The sequence below is a fragment of the Xenopus laevis genome, chromosome 1L (assembly GCF_017654675.1).
Source record: "Xenopus laevis strain J_2021 chromosome 1L, Xenopus_laevis_v10.1, whole genome shotgun sequence".
In the NCBI taxonomy this organism is placed as follows: Eukaryota; Metazoa; Chordata; class Amphibia; order Anura; family Pipidae; genus Xenopus; species Xenopus laevis.
Window position 1 is genome coordinate 186,804,741 of NC_054371.1, and position 23,998 is coordinate 186,828,738.

The 23,998-nt window shown below is 40.9% G+C and overlaps 1 protein-coding gene across 2 annotated transcripts; it reads left to right on the forward strand.

Annotated features, from left to right (window-relative positions):
- The first annotated feature begins 4,580 nt into the window (after positions 1-4,580).
- On the forward strand, positions 4,581-23,452 carry fem1c.L (fem-1 homolog c L homeolog). Of its 2 annotated transcripts, none has more exons than XM_018250834.2 (3): positions 4,581-4,732; positions 7,380-8,072; positions 21,548-23,452. In XM_018250834.2, exons 2-3 carry the CDS (start codon positions 7,529-7,531, stop codon positions 22,855-22,857), a joined length of 1,854 nt encoding a protein of 617 aa, XP_018106323.1. In that variant the 5' UTR covers positions 4,581-4,732; positions 7,380-7,528; the 3' UTR covers positions 22,858-23,452.
- Positions 23,453-23,998: the final 546 nt, after the last annotated feature.

Genomic DNA, 23,998 nt, shown 5'->3' on the forward strand with positions numbered 1-23,998 from the left:
TATTTGCTTTGTCTGCATCTGCATGTGTGTTTTGCTCTCACTATTTGTTCACTATTATTTTTTTTATCTATTATGATACACATTTTAATACGTTTCTCCAACACCCAATAAGGAGATACAATTAATTTTTCATTTCTATCCAACAGATAGATCTTTGGTAGGTTTGATGTTGATATGAAACATTTAGTGCACAAGTATCCGTTTCTTACAAGAAAAATGGATATATACCTGATTGTGACAGTGGAGTAGATAACACACTGCTGAGCCAGCACTAGGTTTATATCCAGTAAAAATGTGCATTGCTTTTTGAAAAATTCCTTTGTATTTTATAGTATAGTACAACATGCTAAAGGTTCAAAGGTTTTGTTGTAGAATTACACTTTCTCTAGCAAGCAAAGTAAACTTTGGGTTAATGTGGAACAGTTACCTTAGAGACAGTTGGCGTGTGTCTGGCATGGGACTGGGTACTTTCACAAAGTCCTTAAATGAACCTGTCCCTTGCTTATTGGCTAGTGCAGTGATCCCCAACCAGTAGCTCGTGAGCAACATGTTGCTCTCCAACCCCTTGGAGGTTGCTCTCAAGGTCCTCAAAGCAGAGCCTTATTTTTGAATTTCAAGCTTGAAAGCAAGTTTTAATTGAATAAAAACCAAGTATAGTACCAAGTAGGCTGCCAGTTCTCATAGGGGCTACCAAATAGCCAATCACAGCCCTTATTTGGCATGCCAAGGGACTTTTCATGTTTGTGTTGCTCCCCAACTCTTTTTACAATTGAATGTGGATCACAGGTAAAAAAGGTTGGGGACCTCTGGGCTAGAGAGTGACATAATGTTAACAGAAACACCCGTCAGCCCAACAGTAGTATATTCCCTTCAGTTGGGTGGTGCTGTGTTGTAAATTAGTACCAGAAAACAATGGCTAGAAACACTGCATGAGAGCGGAACTGTCGCAAAGATGGCGCCTGGCAAAACATACCTTGTGCATGGCAAAGCTGAAATCTGGGCAGCTGCTAAAAAGTTACATTTCACAAGTGCCCCCTTTAAAACAAAAATGTAGGCATGTATGATCCAAGGTGTTTCGCCAGGATATAAGATAATAATACATAGGGGCAAATTTACTAAAGGGTGAAGTGACTAACTGATGTCATTTTGGGACTTTGCCGATTTACTAACGAGTGCTGGCGAATTTGCTAGTGAAGGAGATAGACTGCAGTGCTACTTCACACTCACGTCAGGCGAATTTTCGCTCTGACAAATGGAGGTAACTACGTAAATTCACTAAGATGCGGATTCTACTGAACGTTACTTGCGCCAGACTTGTTACCTCAGACCAGACGAAGTGCCATAGAGTAGATAGGAGTTCCTCATAAAAAGTTTGAGCATTTTTCTTAGTCCCAAAAAACGCTGGCGATTTTTCAGTTTTTCAGGGTGATAGGCTGCAAAAGATTGTAAATTTTTTTTAGGGTACCCGGCTTCCCCCCTAAATTTCCTTACATATGGCACATAAACGATATACTGGGCTCATGTGTAGGGCATTATAACACCTCTATTTTCTTTTATTTAAGGTTCCCTGGGTTTGTGTAGTGTAATGTATTTGCTGCAACATATACGTCCATTGAAATTTAACTTCCTGCCGTATGCAAATTAGCCAACGCTAGCGCAACTTTGCTTTGCTTGCCGAATTAACACTAGCGAAACTTCGCCGTCGTTTGGCGCCCTGGAAGGAAATTCACATTTTAGTGAATTAGCGTTGTCCTGTCGAATTTTCGCCTGGCGAAGTGTGGCGATGTGAGCGAAGCCGTTGCTGGCAAATTTCCGGAGGTTAGTGAATTTGCCCCATAAAGTCAATGTAGGCCAGCCATTAGGGGTAAAAAAAATAAAAAACAACAGGAAAGAAAATGCTCAGAAATAAAAACAGATGTTATACTCTGCATAGAATATGTTGTAGATCTGAAACATCTGTCTAGAATCCAACAGTGCGGATGACTATAAAGAAGAACATGGGGACGGCTAAGCAATATATATATATACAATGTCACAGACACTGATTGATGCAGTTGAACTAAAAAGCTAATTCCCTAACTGTGAACTGAAACTACGCTGTAACAAGTGGGTTCCAGTAAGAACAGGCAGAATTGCCCTTCACTGGTATCTAAATTTAATTCTGCTGAACTGGGAGGGAGACAGTGCTGGCAAGTTCCCAAGGTTTTGCAAACTCCTAAACAGCGGTGGTGCTACAGATATAACAATGAAAGAGCGTTCCTATGAAAACGAACGTTCTGATCTTCGAAAACCTCTAAAACCCACAAAGATCTTTGCAAGAAAATAAGGGCAGCTTTCACTAATTTATACATAACCTTGAAAGCTTTTACTTGGCTTACTTTTATATTCCTGGATTTTATTGATTTTATGCTTAATAAATTACACAAAAATGGATTAAGGAACTATAACAAATATGCGCTAAAAAGCCAGAATTGGAGAAACCAACTTTCCCACAACATTCTAAATTTGGCCCCATAGAGTACAAACACTTGATAATGTCCTTACAAAAATATATAATGCAGGATAACAGAGCACATACAGTTCTGTACATATACGTAAATAACTAGGCATAAAAAGCTAATCGATTTATCCGAAGAGCCATGAAATATCAGAAAAAAGAAATGGCAAAACCACTTCAAATAGCATAATACAGATCTGAAGTTGAAAGATGAGTATTTATGCACACACATACTACTTGTGAGGACTTAACTATGTGCAAAACACTTCTATAGAGGTACACAAAAGATTATTTTTGCTTGCACTGCCTATACAAATTAATTTGTCCTCAAAATGGTCAAATATGCACCTCCCCCCTTCCATCTTACATGGAGTGCTGCCTAACAGTGTTCCATTGAAATTGAAGTAAAAAGGTCTCTAAAATGGTGCACCAAGTCCTGCTGCAATTTGAAAAATGCCCCTGGCAGTAACGAGTAAAAAATGGCTGATCTGCAATTTGTACACTGCATGGGGCATTGCGAATTAACTTTAATAATCCTTGCTGAAATTAAAGACAGTGAAAACTGAAGATAGGAGTCTCCCCTGAAAGTTCATGCTGCTGTTCCTGCTTCTGCACAAGAGGCTTTAAGTGATAGCCTACATTTAAGATCCTCTGCTTCTTCACATTTATGAACAATTATTAGAAATAATGCAAGAATCAGACCTAAAGTAACTTAATATTGTTGGCACCTTAATACTGGCACACAAGCTACACTCCTTCACGGGTCTATTTTCTGAGACTTGTACCTACAACCCATAATTTCCCCCTATCAACCTGACCCAGTCAGCAGCAGGTTAACCTGGTTAATAAGTTTATTCAACCTGGGACCCACAAAACTGGAAGTGACGTTGCAGTGAACCGGTAGTGATGTCACTCAGGAGCTTAATAACCCATATTGCATGGGGATAGGGTTGCCACCTGACTGGTATTTTACCGGCCTAGCTGGTAAAACAACCGCAGGGGCCGGTATCACAAATTTACCGGCAATGTAGCTGCCGGTAAATTTGTAATATCCCTAACTAAAGCCCTTGGCTTGCCCCAATCTACACAAAATCTACCTTTTCTTCAGGCGCCTGGCCATTTGCACGCCGCCCCCTTTGACGTCTTGTCCCGTCCCCTTTGGCATCACGCCCAATTGCACGCCACTCCCCGCCCCCATATGACATCACGTCCCACCTCTTTTTACTGCCCCCAGCACCGGCCGGTGCAAATTTTATTGAAAGGTGGCAACCCTACATGGGGATGGTGGGAGATCAAGCCGCACTTTAACCCTGCACCCATGGACTGCCACTGCCTCCAGGGTCAGGGAATCAGAAATTTCCTAGCCAAAGTCAACCACTTTGCAGTATTCTGCAGGTACCCGACTCAATGCAGGTCTTTAATACAAGCCCAAACAGACCCCCCACTAGGGTTGCCACCTGGCCGGTATTTTACTGGCCTGGCTGGTAAAAATGATGGTTGATCCAAATGTTATTAATAGGGAAAAAAGATAAATATACAGGAAGGTGGTATTTTTTTCCCGGAAAGCCTCCTGGCAGGTAAAAATGGTGCTTGATGCCAATGTTATTAATAGGAAAAAACAGCAAGAATATAGGAAGGGCGGTATTTTTTTCCAGAAAAGGTGGCAACCCTACCCACAGGCCCAATTAATGGCATCTACCGGCCAGATGGCAACCCTAACAGCATCTTACAGCAGCCCTCTGGCATTTGCCTGGATAAAAGGCCTCAATATAAGAAACAATAAGAATATCCATATGTCTCCACCTGTAGTGCCCACAACAATATCTGTAGCACCGACACAGCATTTTGAGCAGCAGGCCAGAAAGTGGCACAAACAATTAAGGGATTATTAGCAATTAAACAATTATATAAAAAATAATAATAACACAGATGAAAATAAACTTTGAGTTGTTTAAAACAGAAATAAAACAAAAGGAGTTTATTTAAGGCTAAATTTTCTCGTCCACAATGAGAAAGTTCCAAAATCTCCCTCTCGGTGACGTCACACACTACCAGCTTCCCTGCCCCGCCCCAGCGCCATTATCCGACCCACCCAACCACTCGACGCCGTTGCTGCTACAACCAAACTCATGATGATGAGAGAACGTCACTCCGGGCCCAGTAGGAAACTAAGCAAAGCGGGGCACAGTTAGGAGCCCGCCCCCGATCCCTGATTGGCTAAGCTCCGGTTTGTTGGTGAGTAACGACGAGCAGCAGGCTAGGTTCACTCCCTATGAGGAGACAGAGAGCTGTGGCTGTCCCGTCACACTGATCGCGGCGCTGCGGAAGCTAGCGCCGTGCTGTTCTTTCACTTTGTGGGGGTTTAAGACCGGGACAGCGAACATGGCAGCGGTAATGTATAAACGGAAGCAGGGACTGCTGGTATTGAATGGAGCTGCTGTGGGGAAGGACGGAGTCTGAGGGCACACACCCAGGAAAGGCATATTTCTTATACAGCCCTGTCAGTCGTGGGAGCTTCGTGCTGAGTTTAGAGTTGTATCTCCCTGTACTCTGGGGAGGCTGACGTTTTTATACTTTGCTTCCAGCCATACGGCTAATAGGTCGCGTCTCCAGTTGCTTCTGGTGCACCCTCACCCCCTCCTTCCTCGGCGCACTCTTCTCTTCATTACATTGCCTGCCGGGACTTGTAGTTCACTTCATGTTTCTGAAGGAAATCCACACGTTCCGTTGCTATATGTCCTGCATCTCGTATCAGCGTCAGGGCTTCCCTACTCTCTAGCATGCCTGGGGCCCAGGGACCCTGTTCTGAATATGGGGCTGCCTTTCCTTCTATCTGTCAGTTCTAAACTTTCCCACACTAAATAATAATCCCCTTAACACCCCATCCCTTCTCTGCCCAGAACCTCATGCCCTGCTTCCCAATACATCACTTTATTGGCTTATCTCTACAGTCCGTTCTTTTTTTCTCTCCTTGGTTAGTTATTGGCTATTTATTATTATTATTATTATGCTGCCTATATTCCTGGAGAAACCCTACTTTCCTTCCAAGTGTTCCAGCTGTATAACATACACAAATACATAAAGCCTGTCATGTTCAGAATGGGATCCAGTTACAATCCCTCTTCATTGTGTCTATGTATTGTTCCACACCAGAGTCACGTGACAGCCTCAGAGGGCAGTTTCAGGCCCGCCCCTTTTCACAGAGCAGTTGCAGCCAATACCAGGGGGATTGTATGTTACACACAAACATGTCTGGATTCATATTTATTATTATTTTACATTTTTTTTAAATGATATTTAATCATGTAAGATGCATTATTAGTAGAATAAAATAAATGGCTTTAACACAATGAGCTTCTAAAGTCAGTTATATAACATAGTAGTAAGAAGGCTTAGTGTAAGCCAGTGGATATAGGGATAGGGCCTCCTGTCCAGTCAGCAAGTTGCATTTCTTTAAATCACTAGGTTTGTTAAATCAGCATTGGAGGAATAGCACGTTTCCATGGGTACCCCCATTTTTTCAGCACCGTAAAATATATACATGTTTTCCTGCACTCGACAAATCATTAACATTTGATCTGTTCCTAGTGCAGACGTGCTTTAGTGAATTATTGTGCTGCAGATGCAGGAGCAAGTGGTTTTTCATTTGTTTTTTTTTTGTTTTTTTTAGTCTTCATATAACCAAAAATGAGTGGATTCTTTAAATGGCATTTTATGTGAATGCTGTTTGATTGCAGGCTGTTTAGGGAAATAGTCTTCTGAAGTATATGCATTACGTTCATGTTTGTTTTACATTACTTATTTCTCTAGTAATACCTCGTTAAAGGCCTGCATACACGGGCCAATAAAAGCTGCCAACAGACGATTCAGCAGCTTATTGGTCCGAGTGTGGGGGCCTCTGGTGGGCTTCCCCGATCAATATCTGGATGAAAGTCGGGCAGATCTCGATCGGGCAGGTTAAAAAATCCCGTCGGATTGTGGCGGCATCTGTACGTTTATGCGGTCCCGCGATCCAACTGCCGGTATTGGATGCATTATGATCTGATCATTGGGCCCTAGGGCCCACGATCTGGTCAGCTGAAATCGCCCACCTAAATGTGGGCATATCGGGGAGAGATCCGCTTGTTTGGCGACATTGCCTATGGCCACGTTAATAATAATGATAGATAGGAGCTGAGATGGCCTTCAGGGAACAATCATATCCGTTATATTAGAACCCAAATGTTTTTCACACTAGACCACATATTCATTATACCACGTGGTCGTGTTTGAACTTTAATGTTCTACAAAGAAATCTTTGGTGGACAATCTTGAGGACATAAAACCTTTAGCTTGGAATATCAGACCCATGAGCCCTAAATTGAATTAAACTACTAAAGAGATTTTGCTTTGGCCTAGTGGAGATTGTATTGTGAGTGTTTTTTTGTATGCCTGTTTACTTTGCAAATCAGGTCCAGTCGCTGACCTGTTTACCCTAAATATCGCATCCATAATGTGCAATTATATTAGACCTGTTTTAGTCTGACTGGTTATATTGCATTCAGCTCCTCGTGTAATATATGCAATTTCTATTGTAAATGTGTTAGAAGCTGGATCTGATTTTTTTCTTTTTTTTTTTACCATATGGGAAGTTGGTTGTGTCAAGTTTGCAGAAACATCATAAAATATGTATGTGACATAAGTTTTAGGGAACAGAAGTGAGTTTTTTTTTAGATATTGCAAAATAAAGCATAGTTTGCACATGGGCACTAGAAGAAGTAGCCTCTGTGTCTGGAAACCATGCAAAATGTCCTCATTTATTTAGCCATTATAAGGTATTACATTGTGATGTTTTGCATAAATGCTAGAATGTGAAATAATATTTTGTTTCTATTTTCTCCAGCTATCTGCATCTGTGAGGCAATATTTATGCTTCTCCTGAAAGGATCTCCCTCACTCTGCTCTTCTGTGCCTTCCATAAATATTTCTAACTGTCCTTGAGGCTTATTTTGTTTCCTTCTGGTTCACACAAATTACTACAGCAGAGCAACCATGGATCTTAAGACAGCAGTGTTCAATGCAGCTCGTGATGGCAAACTTCGTCTACTTTCCAAGCTCCTGGAAAACAAAGCAAAGGACGATGTTGTCTTGCTGATGTCAGAAAAAACAAATGGTGCCACCCCTCTGTTAATGGCAGCTAGGTATGGTCACCTGGATATGGTGGATTACTTACTGGATCAATGTAGTGCCTCTGTTGAGATTGGGGGCTCTGTTAATTTTGATGGTGAGACAATAGAAGGTGCTCCACCTCTCTGGGCTGCCTCTGCTGCTGGGCATTTAAAAGTAGTCCGGTCGCTGCTCGTCCATGGAGCTTCTGTGAACAATACAACACTTACCAACTCCACACCATTGCGGGCAGCCTGCTTCGATGGGCATCTAGAGATCGTTAAGTACCTGGTAGAGCACAAAGCTGATTTGGAAGTAGCCAACCGCCATGGGCACACCTGTTTAATGATTTCTTGCTACAAGGGTCACAAAGAGATTGCTCAGTTCCTCCTGGAGAAGGGAGCTGATGTAAACAGGAAGAGTGTTAAAGGTGAGAGTATTGTGTAATTTGTATAGAAGAAAAAAAATCTGAGTTGAAGATTCAGTGGGATCATGCACCCTTAGAAATAAACTGTCACTGTGATTATAATGCATATCATACTAAACTGGTATAATCATACCTTGAATTCGGCTCTCATGAGGTGTCTTAACCATACTGTCAGGGAGAAAACCCCCTGTCTTTCCTCAAGTGAGATTCACAGTCTAATAAATAGGAAACACTCTGACAGTGGCAGATGCTGACTGTCCCGATATCCAATGTACCATAGTCCATATTCCTACTAACACAGTGGCCAGAATGCACTAGTGTTATTGAGGCCTAATTAAGATATAGTACAGGTAAGGGATCCGTTAACTGAAAACCCGTTATCCAGAAATCTCAGAATTACGGAAAGGCCGCCTCCCATATTTTCCATTATAATCAAATCATCCAACATTTTTCTCTGAAATAATAAAACAGTAGCTTGCACTTCATCCAAACTAAGATACAATTAATCCTTATTGGAAGCAACACCAGCCTATTGGGTTTATTTAACGTTTGCACGATTTCTTAGTATGCTTAAAACATGAAGATCCAAATTACGGAAAGATCCCTTATGCGGAAACCCCCTGGTCCCGAGCATTCTGGATAACCGATCCCATACCTGTATTGTGTGAAATGTAGGAAGTACACTTAAGTTTGTGGGAAAATGTATTTTGTTTTGTTTATGATTATGGCATGTGCAGTGTTTTGATTACTGCTATCCTCTGGAGCTCCTTGAACAAGCATTATGGTGTTTTATGCATAATGGTGTTGTCTAGTTGTGCTTTCCATACATGTAAATGAAATCCATAATAGGCAGCAGCATTTTCTTCATCACAATTGCACGTGTCAATCACATGTATAGCTAACATTTAAAAGGGCATTATAGCAGAACGTTCAGACCTGAAAGATCTATGGTCCTATCAGTATGATTTTTAGTGGATATACTGACGGTGAATCATTGACAGAAATAACCAGACTCATCCTAAATATTTACAAATTTACAATATATTGGTTGAAGATTTGAAATATACTGAAAAAGTGAGATATTAAAATATATCTTGCATTTCTGCCATGTTTCTCAATAATCTGGACACTCGGTTGCACTTTAATTAGAATCCAAGGTTAGGGGCCGATTCATGAAGCTCGAGTGAAGGATTCGAATTAAAAAAACTTCGAATTTCGAAGTGTTTTTTGGGCTACTTCGACCATCGAATGGGCTACTTCGACTACGAATCGAACGATTCAAACTAAAAATCGTTCGACTATTCGACCATTCGATAGTCGAAGTACTGTCTCTTTAAGAAAAACTTCGACCCCCTACTTCGGCAGCTAAAAGCTACCGAAGTCAATGTTAGCCTATGGGGAAGGTCCCCATAGGCTTGCCTGAGATTTTTTGATCGAAGGATATTCCTTCGATCGTTGGATTAAAATCCTTCGAATCATTCGATTCAAAGGATTTAATCGTTCGATCGAAGGAATAATCCTTCCATCGTTCGATCGCAGGATTTGCGCTAAATCGTTCGACTTCGATATTCGAAGTCGAACGATTTTAGTTCCTAGTCGAATATCGAGGGTTAATTAACCCTCGATATTCGACCCTTCATACATCTGCCCCTTAATGTTACTAATGTTAATGTCAGTGCATTCATGGCTCCTTCGAATTTATATAAATAATACGTGTGCCACCACCATCATCAGTAATTTCTGGGTGTTCCGTTTTTAATGTTAAAGGAGCAGTATACCTCCTTCTTCAACATTCGTTCAATAAATAGGACTTGTGCAGAACATACTTTTTGCCTAATTAATACGTAGAATTTTTGTTGTTTATTGCACTCTATCTTATGCTGAAAGTAAAGCCACGTTCTATTTCATGTTGCACAAGTGCACAATCAAAAAGTTCAGTGAAAAGCCCTCTGTATAAACAGACCACCACTTGCAGCCTGATGGGTTATACGATAAAGACCAGTTCATTGTACTGAGGGCTTGGTACTGAACTTGTGATTTGTTTTGCTTGTGTTCATATGAATAAGATAAATTTTGCCTTTCATGTGCAAGGAATAAGAAAAACCATACACACACACAGTTGCAAGCAAAAGTTTGCACTATTGCATTTCATGAACTGTAAAACTTAAGAACAAGGAAATGAGTAATTGCTACCTGTGCATAATTTTGGTCACCATTCCCACTGGCCAATGAAAAAAAAAATGTTTTTGCCAAGTTCCTGGCCCTAATTACCGTATTAGGCCTCAATAGCCATAAAGAGTTGTTACCTAGCAGGGAAAGGCTATAAAAAGATTGCAAAATGCTTCCAGCTCGCAATTTCCACTGCCTTAATTATGGGAGTGGTGTTGCTCCATTCCACTGAGCAGCGTTGCCTGCACAAACATGATCTGCATGGAAGAGTCATCAGCAGGAAGCCTTACCTGCAACTCCCCACAAACCTCTATGTCTGAGCTATACATCATTTGTACGGCATCTATACAGCATTAAGACAAGCCAGAGGCCTTTTGGAAACAAGTTACTATTTAACTCTTTAGCCACAGTCACCAAAGCTTGGTTTGAGGAAACCTTTGATGAAAAATGAATGGTTTTTACAACAAGACAATGGTCCTAAACATACTTGAGAAGCCACCATGAGCTACTTGAAAAAATAGCAAGCTGAAGGTTTTGGAATGGCCCTCACAGTCCACCGACTTAAAGGAAAAGGAACGGTATAATCGCTGTGGTACTCCCTAGTAATTCTATTTGCTTACCGGAAACCCTAGGTCAGTGCTTCTGTTAGCTTAAAACTGCGCTGACCCAGGTAATTCCCACAATGTTGCGATCATCTTGCACTTCTTTGATTGCACCAGTTCGCTCCTGCCTTAAAGTGGACCTGTCACCCAGACATAAAAAGCTGTATAATAAAAGTCCTTTTCAAATTAAACATGAAATCCAAATTCTTTTTTTTTTTTTATTAAAGCATTCATAGCTTTTGTGAACTCGTTTAAAAATCTCAGCTGTCAATCAAATATTGCCAGCCCCTCCTCTACTTCCTAGATGTCACTGCTCTCCTCACATTCCCCCAGTTCTCTTAAACATTTGATTGTGTAGCCAGGGCATGGGGATGGACATCAGGTCCCCCATTCTGGTGCACAAACAAGATTCTGATATGATACAAGGCTTGTCTTTGTAACAGTGTCCGCAAAATGGCTCCTGCCTGCTTGCTATAATTATGAGTTCCCACACTGATGGAAACAAGTTTTATATAATATATACAGTGTAACCAAAGTTCATTTTGCTTGACTAACATGATAAAATAGGATTTGGAATACTTTTTTTGGGTGACGGGTCCACTTTAAGGTGGCCATAGACGTATAGATACGTTAATTTGGCAATGTCGCCCAACGAGTTGATCTCTCCCCAATATGCCCACATTGAGGATGGCTGATCTGATCGTGGGCACTAGGGCCCAACGATCGGATCATAATGCATCCAATATGGGCAGTCGGATCGCAGAACCGCATAAACTGGATTTTTTAACCTTCCCGATCGAGATCTGGCCAACTTTCGGCCAGATATCGACCGGGGAAGCCCCTCGGTCTGTCGGCAGCTTTTATCGGAGTGTGTATGGGGGTCTTTAGGAGCCCAGTAGTGATGTGAGTTGTTTCCCTCGACCTTAACCTGCCCCCTCCCATCCTGAACCTAGCCTGGCCCTCACTGTCCCTCTATTTACAGACCCGTGCCTGCCCCGCAGTGACGTCCTAAAAGGGGCGGGCAGAAGTGAGTTTATAAATTCAGGGAACAGAAGCCGACAGTATGAGATCGCAGGCGGGGAGAGAGGAATTTTTTACTTTTGCGGTAGCCGGGGTCTGCGGGTTTCGGGCCGGCCCGCACATCAATAAGCCCCTGGTCTCAGGGAAATGATTATGATCCCTGCAGGGGGGAATAACATTTTGTCATGCTCTGGTGATTATACCTTTCCTTCACCTTAAACCATCATTGAAAAGCTGTGGGAAGATCTAAGACAACTCAAGACAGCCCAAGATGTTTGTTGTCTGTGTCAGAAGCGATATACAAGGAAGAGTGGGCAAAAATCCCTATAACAAGAACTGAAATTCTCTCTGAAAGGTGTCTACAAGTGGTGACCTCTACCAAAGGGAGTGTTGCCAAATACTGAACTTTTGACCTATTTTCTTTGTGGTTCACCTTTAAGTTAGCTTTTAGTATGTTCTAGAATGACAAATTCGAAGCAACTTTTTAATTAGTCATCATTATTTATTTTTTATATTTTTTAAATGTTTGGCTTTTTTTCTGACTCTTTCTAGGTTTCAAATGGGGGTCACTGACCCTAGCTAAAAAAAAAATGCTCTGTAAGGCTACAAAGGTATCGTTATTGCTACGTTTTAATACTCCTCTTTCTATTCAGGCCCTTTCCTATACATATTCCAGTCTCTTATTCAAATCAATGCATGGTTGCTGGGGCAATTTGGACCCTAGCAATCAGATTGCTGAAATATCAGAATATCACTCTCTTCATCATACTAAAAGTTAATTCAAAGGTCAACATCCCCTTTGTTTCTGAGTCTCTCCCTGCTCGCTCATAGCTCTGGGCTCAGACTACAGCAGGGAGGAGGGAAAGGGAGGGGGAGAGAGGAGCAAACTGAGCATACTCAAGCCCTAGCCCTAGAGGTTTATTTTGAAAACAAAGTCTAATACAGAAGCCCATGTGTACAATATTACCAAAGAGTTAATTCTTGGGCTATTTGATCGTTGCTTTCCTTATCAGTTCCCATGGGCCTCCTGTGGCTGTCTGATATCATCTGGAGCACAGCAAGCAATGGATGACACTATAAAAAGCGTTAAAAGAACCCTACGACTGCTCATAACCCGCATAGAGAGATGCCATAATTATGCCATCATATGAATCCCTATGTGCAAAGCATCATTAATCAGGAACATTTTTAGTGTATGGTGGACATTTAGGGGGTTGTTTATTAAAGGGGTTGTTCAGCTTTAAATGAACTTTTAATATGCTGTATTGATTGATATTCTGACATAAATTGTAAATGCTTTTTATTTTTTATCATTTGTTATTATTTAGAACCACTTCTAGGTCAAATTACTAGGGATGCACCGAATCCACTATTTTGGATTCGGCCGAACCCCCGGCCGGGGTGGGGAAAACTTTTTTTACTTCCTTGTTTTTTGACAAAAAGTCACGCGTTTCCCTCCCCACCCCTAATTTGCATATTTTCCAAAGTTGATTTTGGTCAAAACTCACATTTAAGGGGTTAAAAAAAACCTTGAGAATTATTATACGCCGACCCTTGAAATAGCTTGAATCCGAAAATACACGATCTAAAGCCTGTCAAGGTCATGTAGTCAATGGCAGAGGTCCCTTGGACCTTTTGAAGATGTTAATAGCCTGCGTTCTGAGGGTTTTGCCCTGCGGAAAACTAAGTTAATTCAAGTTTTTTGGTTTTGCAACTTGAACCCAAACAATCAAGCTTTTTTCCATTCCAAGTTTTTTCTTAAATAAGAAACCATTTGATTTGTGAGTTCATTCGAGGTGTAAAAGGCTCTAACATTCGACCTTTGATAATAACCCCCTAAAAGTCAAGCACATCAGTATAGTGCAAGCCACATCCACCTCACGGTTTCCAGCAATATCACAGAATTTCTGTACTTTTTTTTTCGTGTCACAAAAGCTAAGTGAAAGTCTTTTCTTGCTCAATGTTTCGGCGCTCCAAACGGTCGGTCTCTCTCTCTCTCTCTCTCTCTCTCTCTCTCTCTCTCTCTCTCTCTCTCTCTCTCTCTCTCTCTCTCTCTCTCTCTCTCTCTCTCTCTCTCTCTCTCTCTCTCTCTCTCTCTCTCTCTCTCTCTCTCTCTCTCTCTCTCTCTCTCTCCCTCTCTCTCTCCCCTCTCTCTCCCTCTCTCTCTCCCTCTCTCTCTCCCTCTCTCTCTCTCTCTCTCTCTCTCTCTCTCTCTCTCTCTCTCTCTCTCCCCCTCTCCCTCTCTCTCTCTCATTGTGAGCCAGAAGGTAGGATTCAACTGAGCCTTCACTGTGACCTAGCTTTATTGAGATGTCATGTTTCAGAGGAGTGGCTACCTTGTGCCTAGGTCATAGGGAAGGGATAGATTCATCAGAATTCCATGCTGTATGGGTATTTGCCACTTTCTGTGAAGCATTTCCAAAGCTAATTCTTTACCTCATCACACATTGTCGCCACATTTACTCATTATCAGTTTTAAAGCTCAACATTAAATCCGTGCCCTTTCAGATACATTGCACGTATACTCTCTTCATTTGGCTCAGTGACTAGCTTGCATATTTCGAGGACACTAGTAGAATAATCTGTTTTACTGTGAGTCAGTTGCATTGTAAAAAGTCACAAACCCATTAGGACATTCCTATTTCAGTACTGTCAGTCTCGTTTTCAGGCTTGTATAAGAATGTTTAACTTGCACGTATGATGAACTTAAGTACTTTAATTTCTTGGTGTGCCAAATCGGTTATATGACACATTCAAACAAGGGAAAGTTGTGCTCACCACTAGTTTTTAAAAACATTAGGCGGGGGTGCAATGAGGGTGTGACCACAAAATACATATAGACAAATACAAGATTCCTCTGCACTCAACCCATTATCAATATATTTAAGACAGAGACATTTTGTGCATACTGCTACTGAAAAATGCCTTACCCTTTAAACAAAACAGGGATTGTTTGTCCATATATTGCAATATATTTAAGCTGGCCAACTACGTCAAAGTCATCCCATATCTGGCCAGTCCTATGCTCAATTTTCATCTGATTCATTAAGAATTCTATGGTTTAATTATACATTTTATAAAAGGGACGAATACGTTTTACCTGCAACTTACTAGCTGCTTTCAAAGTAAAACTCCCAAACTTGGCTGCCCTTTTATTAGACACCAGTGGGATCACCTGACTATGACTATATGACACATTCAAACAGAGTCTCATTTTAAAACTTCATAATTTAAATTTTCGAATTAATCTTTGCATTTTTTAAACATGTCAAACCAACCCATATTCTGTTGTTTAAAGGGGACCCGTCGCCCAAAAAAATATTCTAAATCCCATTTTATCACATTAGTCAAGCAAAATGAGCTTAACTTACACTATATAAATTATTTGAATCTTGTTTCATTCAGTCTGGGAATTCATAATTATAGCAAGCAGGCAGGAGCCATTTTGTGGACACTGTTATTAAGGCAAGCCTTGCATCATCTCAGAATCTTGTTTGTGCACCACAATTAAATGAGGAAGAGAACAGGGTAATGAGTGGAGATCAGTGACATCTAGGTGCTGTATGGAAAGTGAAAGTAATTTTCTGCCTCACCTCTATGCCTTAAGATGGCCATAGACTCAAAAATCCATTCGTTTGGCGACATCCCCAAACGAGCGGATCTTTCCCCGATATGCCACTAACGGCATGGCTAAATCTGGGGTAATACGAACGTTCGGCCGTATGGTCGAACGATCGTATTACGATACGCCAAGGGGCACCAATGGGTCGGGTAAAAATCAAACCTTCCCGAACGATATCGTGGCCAGATATCGATCGGGAAGACCCGTCGGAAGCCCCCATACATGGGCAGATAAGCTGTCAAATTGGTCTAAATGACCGATACCGGCAGCTTTATCTGCCCGTGTATGGCCGCCATAAGGCATAGAGGAGGGGCAGACAATATTTGATTGACAGCTGAGATTTTTAAATGAGCTTACAACAGCTATCAATGCTTTAATAAACAATAGAAATTGGATTTCATGTTTAATTTGAAAAGGACTTTTATTATACAGATTTTTGTGTCTTTGTGACAGGTCCACTTTAAAAGAGTTGCCTTTGATAAGTTCATGTTGATATCTCCAACCAATCTAGAGCCTCTTACTACCCACTGACAGACTGGAGTCTATCATGTAGAATATTTCCATGTCCTGTATTAACAACCAAGGTTCTCCACCATTAAGTTAACTTTTAGTATATTTAGTATTTTATATATTTAGTATATTATATAGTATATTCAGTATATTTGAAGGAAGCCCAGGACCATTTGCTTTACCCTGTTCTTATACTGGATACAAGAATAACTCTTGGAGAAGGCTTCATCAGGACTTTCCTTTTACAGTTTATTTCTCTGGAGGAGGGAGCTGGATTCACCTGGAATGTATATTACTCTGACACACGTCAAACATCATCTGACTAAGGGCTATTTCAGGACTCTGGAGTAAATGGGAATCACACACCAGTTTGAATATTGCAGTTTTTTTATGGTGTGTTTAAAACCAGATCCCATACATACATTTTGATAGGCACAAATGATTTATATATGTGTGTGTAAAACAGAGTTTCCCAGAATTAGAGATCTCAGAGCTGTGTGTGAGGGTGGGGGTTAGATTGAATAGGGTAAAGTTTGAGGTCTCCTTGTTACTATACTATTAAGAATAAGGGGACCTTAATCCCAAGGCCAGTCAAAATAGAGTGAACTACATCTATGCTGCCCTGAGTACCCCTGAAACTGTAGCAGAGTGGTCCCGTATATCTGCAACTTTGCTATGATCTAAGTGGGGCTCAAGGAATTTTTAGATTCTAGAAGAGGAACTTAAACCCTAAATAAATATGAAAATCTCTGAGCGATATTGTTTCTTTAGAACCTAAAGTATTTGTTGGTGGATAACTGACCCCCAGTCTAATGAGGGAGCAGGTTTGGATATTAGCCAGAGGCTGTATTGTGCAGACCTTAGGGTCAGGGCACATAGGCAGATTCAGGAAGATTAGTTGCCCGGTCACAAATCTCCTCTTCTTCGGGGCGTCTAATCTTCCCGAACTGCCTCCCCTGCCTTTGGAGCGAGTCGTTTTCGGAAGTTGCCTCACAAGGTGACTTCAGAAAACGAGTCGCCAAGCCACTAATCTCCCTGAATCTGCCTGTGTGCCCTGACCCTTAGCCCCTTCCCTCTCTGCTGATAATGTATCAAACTGGTAAATTCATATTCTCTTTTGAATTGTGCCTTACACTTTTCAGGTAGTAAATTGCAGTTTTAAGGAATATTGCCCCACAAGTCATTTTTATGCTAGTTCCCAGAAGCTGGACAGTGCAACCTGACAAATGTTATTACATCTTTTTAGACCACTGCCACATTGGGTAACATTACTTTTCCTTGATCTGAGCCAAACTCTGCTGCCTACGCAAGTCCTGTATGCTCCTGTCACTGTGCCTGAGGCTAGAAACAGCATTGGGGCATGTTGGACTGCAGCTGTATAACTTACATTGCCTGGATGGAATATTTATTATTGTGGAATTAAGTAGACCAGCAGATGCAAATGATTCATTTAGAAATTTAGACTTGGGGCCTGATTTATCATCGCTCTGTAACTGTAAAACATTACCAGTGTGTTCAGAGTGATGATAAACCGGCCCCCAAGTCTAAATGTAACAAGTTGTCCTCCTCTATGCCCCAGTTCGTGAGTATAACCACAGTGTTCCGGGATAAAAGAAATGGCACTAAGCACAGCGAGAGGAGTCAGTAAATAATAAAATGTTTTCTTTCAGCTGTAAAATAACCACTTAATGATTCTTTCTTAAACAAGCACTCTGCGCTTAGGTATGTGTGAAGTTATAGTAAATACAAGTGCAAGTTAATGCTTCTTCCTATTAAGATACACTATGGGGATTATTTATAAAAATCCTAGTTTATCACATTATTTTCTGAAATATACTCCGACCAGATCCACACGGGTTATTTCTCCTTTATTTATTAATACATTTTTCAGAAAATTTCCTGTGCGGGGGAAAAAACTAGAAAAATTTAATGAACTCAAATGTTTACTTATTTAAGAAAAAGCTTGATTCTGCAAGTTTAAGTTGCGAAACCCAAAAACTTGAATTAATCTAGTTTTCTGCGGGAAAAACTTTAAATTATATAAGTTTTCGGGCAAAACTTGAACATCAGGAAGGCTATTAACATCTTCAAATGGTTCAAGGGACCTCTGCCATTGACTCCTACATGACCTCGACAGGTTTAAGATGGTGTATTTTCAGATTCAAGCTATTTCCAGGGTTGGGGTATAATAAATCTTGAAAAATTCACATTTTTTTAACCCCTTAAATGTGAGTTTTGACAAAAAAAAAAACACCGAAAATGTTTCTGAAATATACTCTGACCAAATCTGCACGGGTTATTTCCCCATTATTTATCAATACATTTTTCAGAAAATTTCCTCTGTGGAAATTTTTTTTTGGATTTTTGCCGAAAACCACACCATTTTTGGATTATTGCACGAAACCCAGCACAAATCAGGATATCTTCAGGATTTCTCCCATTGACTTATATACAACCTCAGCAGGTCTGAGATGCCGGATTTTCGGGTTCAGACTTTTTCCATTCTCAGGGTAGAGTCCTGCAGCGGGTCGTGTACCCGCCGGTTACCCGCAAAACCCTGCGGTACTCTGTGGGTAGAAGTGCGGGTATAGACGTGGGTCATCGGTTCAGGCTGCGGGTCTTCTCAGTAGCGTTTTTTACTCCTTTATGCTGATAACGGCTACTTTTGATGATGCCATTTCTGGTTTACAATGGCAGCACTTCCTGTTTTACTCCTTTTTTTTCTGATCACACCTACTTGCGATGACGTCACATCCGGTTTACAATGACAGCACTTCCTGATTTTTGATGGTCAGCGGGTCCGGGTCGCAGATAAGTTACTTGCGGGTCGGGTAGCAACTGTTGATGGCAACTCTATGAGGGAAACACAATAGTATTGGTTATATACACACTATACAAAGGTACTTGAAATACTCTGTAATGAATTGCTTAAACTTGCTACGGCTGATTGCAACCATTAGGAGATGAATTGGCAGTTACTGCGCTGAGGCAAAAACCTGGCACTGGTAAGCACAGCAAAGTGATCTTCATTTGGCCAAAATGGGTAGTGCCAAGGGCTGGCAGAGTGGAAGAGGGCTTAGTCATTTATTACACTTCTCCATGTAAGTACAAAATTCATATAAAGAATGTTAGCAGTATTTCCAAAATGACAGCAGTGATCGTCCCCAACTGTTGAGTAGTTGGGTACTTCATTGGCAATGTCATAGTGTTCGAGTTTAAAGGGCAAATCAACTCCAAAACAAAAATTCTAAGCATGTAATCTAATATACACGTATGAAACAATTGCTATTGAAAGCAGCATCGTCTTAGTCCCCCAGCAAATGCAGATCTGTTTCTTAGAAGCCTTGTCTTACATTGTATCAATAGTCCGAGCCACCAAGGCTGAGAATAGAAAGGGACCAGCACTGATTTCAATAGTAATACATATACAAAAAACTTTAAAACCACAAAAATGTAATTATATGTAATTTATATATAGTGCAACGTTGCTTAAAATTATGTTTTCTTTTATTAAACAAAACAAAATTGGGTTGACATTCCGTTTAATTTTCAGGCTACCAGCAATTGTCAACTTTTGTTCAAGTCCGTCTTCTCTTCATTAAATGGGAATGGTGTGGGTAGGCAAAGGGTACAGTTATTTGTGGGATTTATTCACAGACGCAGTACTAAGGGATAGGGTGCACAACCGTGCATTTTAATTGAAAGGTTGAAGGGAATGTTGCCTGTGACCCATTTTCTGTGACAGACCTATTTATGTAAAACAAAACCTATTTCCAGCCTTTGGAGTGTTTGGATTTCAGTAATGAGTTTACATTTCAATGTGCTCAGTACAGTATGTATTTTGCCTTATATATAAGTTTAACATTAGTTAGATATTAATTTCTAATCTGCTGTGCTTGCACATTGAGTAACACAGTGTTTGGTTAATAGAAGAGTACACAAGGGTGACCTTCCTATATATCTAATGAGCCAAAAATATAATTAATATTTTTCTTTAGCGCAGACAGAGTTGGCAAGGTTGCCAAAAGAGAGAATTTCAATTATTAATCTGATCTGACCACCAGCATGCTGAGCAAAATCAGGTTGTTTTGATCATTCACCCCCCCCGGGCCAATGATCTGATTTGGCTCAGCATGTTGGAGCCAAATCATATTAACATCCAATGTTTTGGGGACCACATTGTAAAGTGTATCGCTTAAAATCTCAATTGCAGTAACAAAATGCTGTTTTCAGTTTTAAAGCACAAGAGAGGGACCAACAATTGGATCATAATGGGGTCACCTACTGGGGCCTGTTAGGAGAGGGCTGCGTCTTTACAACATGTAGTACTCGCTAAATGGGATTTTCAAACCCACTCAATAGATATCTGGCTGTTTGGCTATATATTGGGTGGGCTATATATTGGGTCCGATCACCTACCCAGCCAAGTTTTGGAGACTTCCTATTGGCTGTCTGGGATACTCATTGAAGCCCACCTTGAAGGTAATTTATTGTGACATTTGGGGCAAACCCCTATTTGCTGTCATGAATATTTTAGAAATGATGGTAAATACAACATTCAGCTCCTGCATTAAAGTCATGAGTCTGTCCAGTTTCAAGTTCATCATAATTGTGTAGACTCTTATGGACCCAGGGTCCCTGGCAAGCAACTTAATTCCCTGGGGGAGCCTAATTATCTGGCACCCCCACTGAAAAGTATTCCCTTGTCCTTAACACTAGAGATGAAGAGGCTTAGCGGAGGCAAAGTAATTGAACTGTATACGTGTCTGAAACATGAAGCGCTAATGTGATAGAAAATAACTATAAAAACTTGTATTAAAAATGGCCAATAATACATAAAGGTGGGTAATTTGTATGATGGTCTGCAACAATTCTCTATCTTGCTGAAAGTTATGGCTTAATGCCATGTTTACAATCCTGATGTAACTCACTGAGAAGGTCAGTTTAGGCAAAATCATAACCATTGCAGGAATAATTTAAAAACGATATTGTACGTTTACTCAGGCTTCCATTGTCTTATATTACATTTTATTTGGAGAAACAAATAGGGATGCACCGAATCCACTTATTTGGATTCGGCTGAACCCCCGAATCCTTTGCGAAAGATTTGGCCGAACCCCGAATCCTAATTTGCATATGCAAATTAGGGTTGGAAAGGGGAAAACATTCTTTACTTCCTTGTTTTGTGACAAAAAGTTTCCCTCCCCGCCCCTAATTTGCTTATGCAAATTAGGGATTCGGCCGAATCCTACTGAAAAAGGCAGAATTCCCGAACCGAATCCAGTGCATCCCTAGAAACAAATAAGTGTGACAAATAAGCAGTTTTTGGGAAGGAGGATGCAAAGACTTTTTTTTCCCTGCTCTATTGTTATCACTACTCATTGTTGCTGAAAATGCTGCCCCTCTCATTCTTTTATATGTTGTGTAATCGTGCTACTTATATTACACTGCTTCACATTAATCAATGTGTTCCATTTACATCTGCTTGCAACAGCAACTATGGGATATATTTATCTTGCCCTCTCTAACCGTTGTTTTCAAATTCTGCTTTCTAGGTAACACAGCCTTACATGACTGTGCTGAATCTGGAAGTCTGGAAATCATGCAGATGCTTCTAAAGTATGGTGCCAGAATGGAGAAGGATGGGTATGGAATGACGCCACTCCTTTCTGCCAGTGTCACTGGACACACAAACATTGTAGACTTCCTCACTCAAAACCCACAGACTAGCAAAAATGAGCGCATTAATGCACTCGAACTGCTGGGAGCAACATTTGTAGATAAGAAGAGAGACCTCTTGGGTGCCTTAAAGTACTGGAAGAGAGCTATGGATATGCGACATAGCGATAGGACTAACATTGTCAGCAAGCCTGAACCACAAACTTTAATTATGGCGTATGATTATGCAAGGGAGGTAAATACGGCTGAAGAGTTAGACAACCTCATTGCTGATCCAGATGAGATGAGAATGCAAGCCCTTCTAATTAGGGAACGCATTTTGGGTCCTTCTCACCCAGATACATCGTACTACATCAGGTACCGTGGGGCGGTTTACGCCGACTCTGGAAACTTTAAGAGATGCATCAATTTGTGGAAGTATGCCTTGGACATGCAGCAGAACAACTTGGATCCGTTAAGTCCAATGACTGCAAGCAGTTTGTTGTCGTTTGCAGAGCTTTTTTCCTTCATGCTTCAGGACCGGGCAAAAGGCCTGTTAGGAACGACAGTTACGTTTGATGATCTTATGGGCATACTGTGCAAAAGTGTCATGGAAATTGACAGAGCTGTCAAACAAACGGCACCGCCTCCTGACCAAGTCCAGCTAAACAAGGCCCTCTCCATTATCTTGCACTTGATCTGTTTGTTGGAAAAGGTACCGTGCAGCCCTGACCAAGACCACTTCAAAAAGCAAAATATTTACAGGTTCCTTAAGCTGCATCCCAAGGGAAAGAACAACTTCAGCCCCCTCCACCTGGCAGTAGACAAAAACACAACGTGTGTTGGCCGTTACCCTGTTTGCAAATTTCCCTCATTTCAAGTGACTGCCATCTTGCTGGAGTGTGGCGCAGACGTAAACGTCCGAGATGCTGAGCAGAACAGCCCTTTGCACGTTGCCGCTCTTAACAATCACCCGGATATCATGAATCTGCTCGTCAAATCGGGAGCACACTTCGACTCTACGAATTCGCACAACCAAACTGCCTGTGATTTACTGGACGAGAAAGAAATGGCAAAGAACTTGATCCAGCCTATCAACCACACTACCCTACAGTGTCTCGCCGCACGTGTGATAGTGAAACATAACATACAGTACAAACAAGAAATCCCTGAAAAGCTGGAGAGCTTTGTATTGCTTCATAGATGATGCTTTGCTGGGACCTCTAGTATTCCTGAAGGACGTGCTCTAATACTGTTGGTTTCTTACTCAAGCTCTTTTGACGTGGCACACTAACGCTTCAGCTCGTTTTCTCACAATCTGATCGGCTCCGGCATCAAAATCAACATTTTAAGGATTTAATATCCAGGTTTATACATAAATTTACTATGCTATGTAACATTTTGGTTTTCTACCTGATCTCAAATTACAGTTGCTACATCTGGACTCTCAAATTCATCTGCCAAATTCCATGATTGTTTGTTTTTTTTGCCTGTTGGTGGTAGGGGAATAAGCATTATTATCTTCCGTATGCCTGTGGATTCTTGCTTCTACTTGTTTGTAGATTCTGACATTTATGGTAATTTTTGTTCTCTCTCCAACCCTTTCACTCGGTGTGTGAATGGCTCTCTCGCTCTCTTTCTATGGACCATCGCTCAACTGTAAAAGCTTTATGAACATGTTAATGTTGCAATTACCATAAGTGCTTTATCTCCTCTATGCACTGGCTTAGACATGACTGTTGTGTGTTTGCATACTTCTATGCACCATTCTGAGAACCCAACTAAAATTTACTCTTCACTGATTTGGTTCTTCTCTTCTTCCAAAAAAAAATAGCATGGCACCAGCTATCTGCTTTATGCTTTAATTTATATGTTATTCTAACATCACACAGGCTGTATTTCTTTTTACTCACGTATTCCCTTACTTTGGGATGGAAACGAGAAAGGTGGTTTAGGCAACCTTCTTGTGTGGAGACCCTCATTTTCCTTATTTCACGCAGTACATTAAAGGGGAACTATCACCAAATTGGAAATTTATTATAAGCTTCAGCATACTGAAATAAGTATAACTTTATAAATACAATCAATTAAATATTCTGTACTGTTCTGTACTGAAATACCCAAGTTTATCTTCACTATCCCTCTCTCAGCATCTGTTTCTCTTCATTCTGTCTTTATTCAGGAGTTGCGTGTCCAATATTCATTGACAGTTAGATCCAATATATCTTATAAGGGGCTCCTTTTGCCTAGAACAGGGGTCCCCAACCACCGGGCAGCGGCCTAGAACCGGGCTGCCGACAGTCCTGGACTAGGCCACTGAACAATGAACGTGGTGCACCTAATTTGAC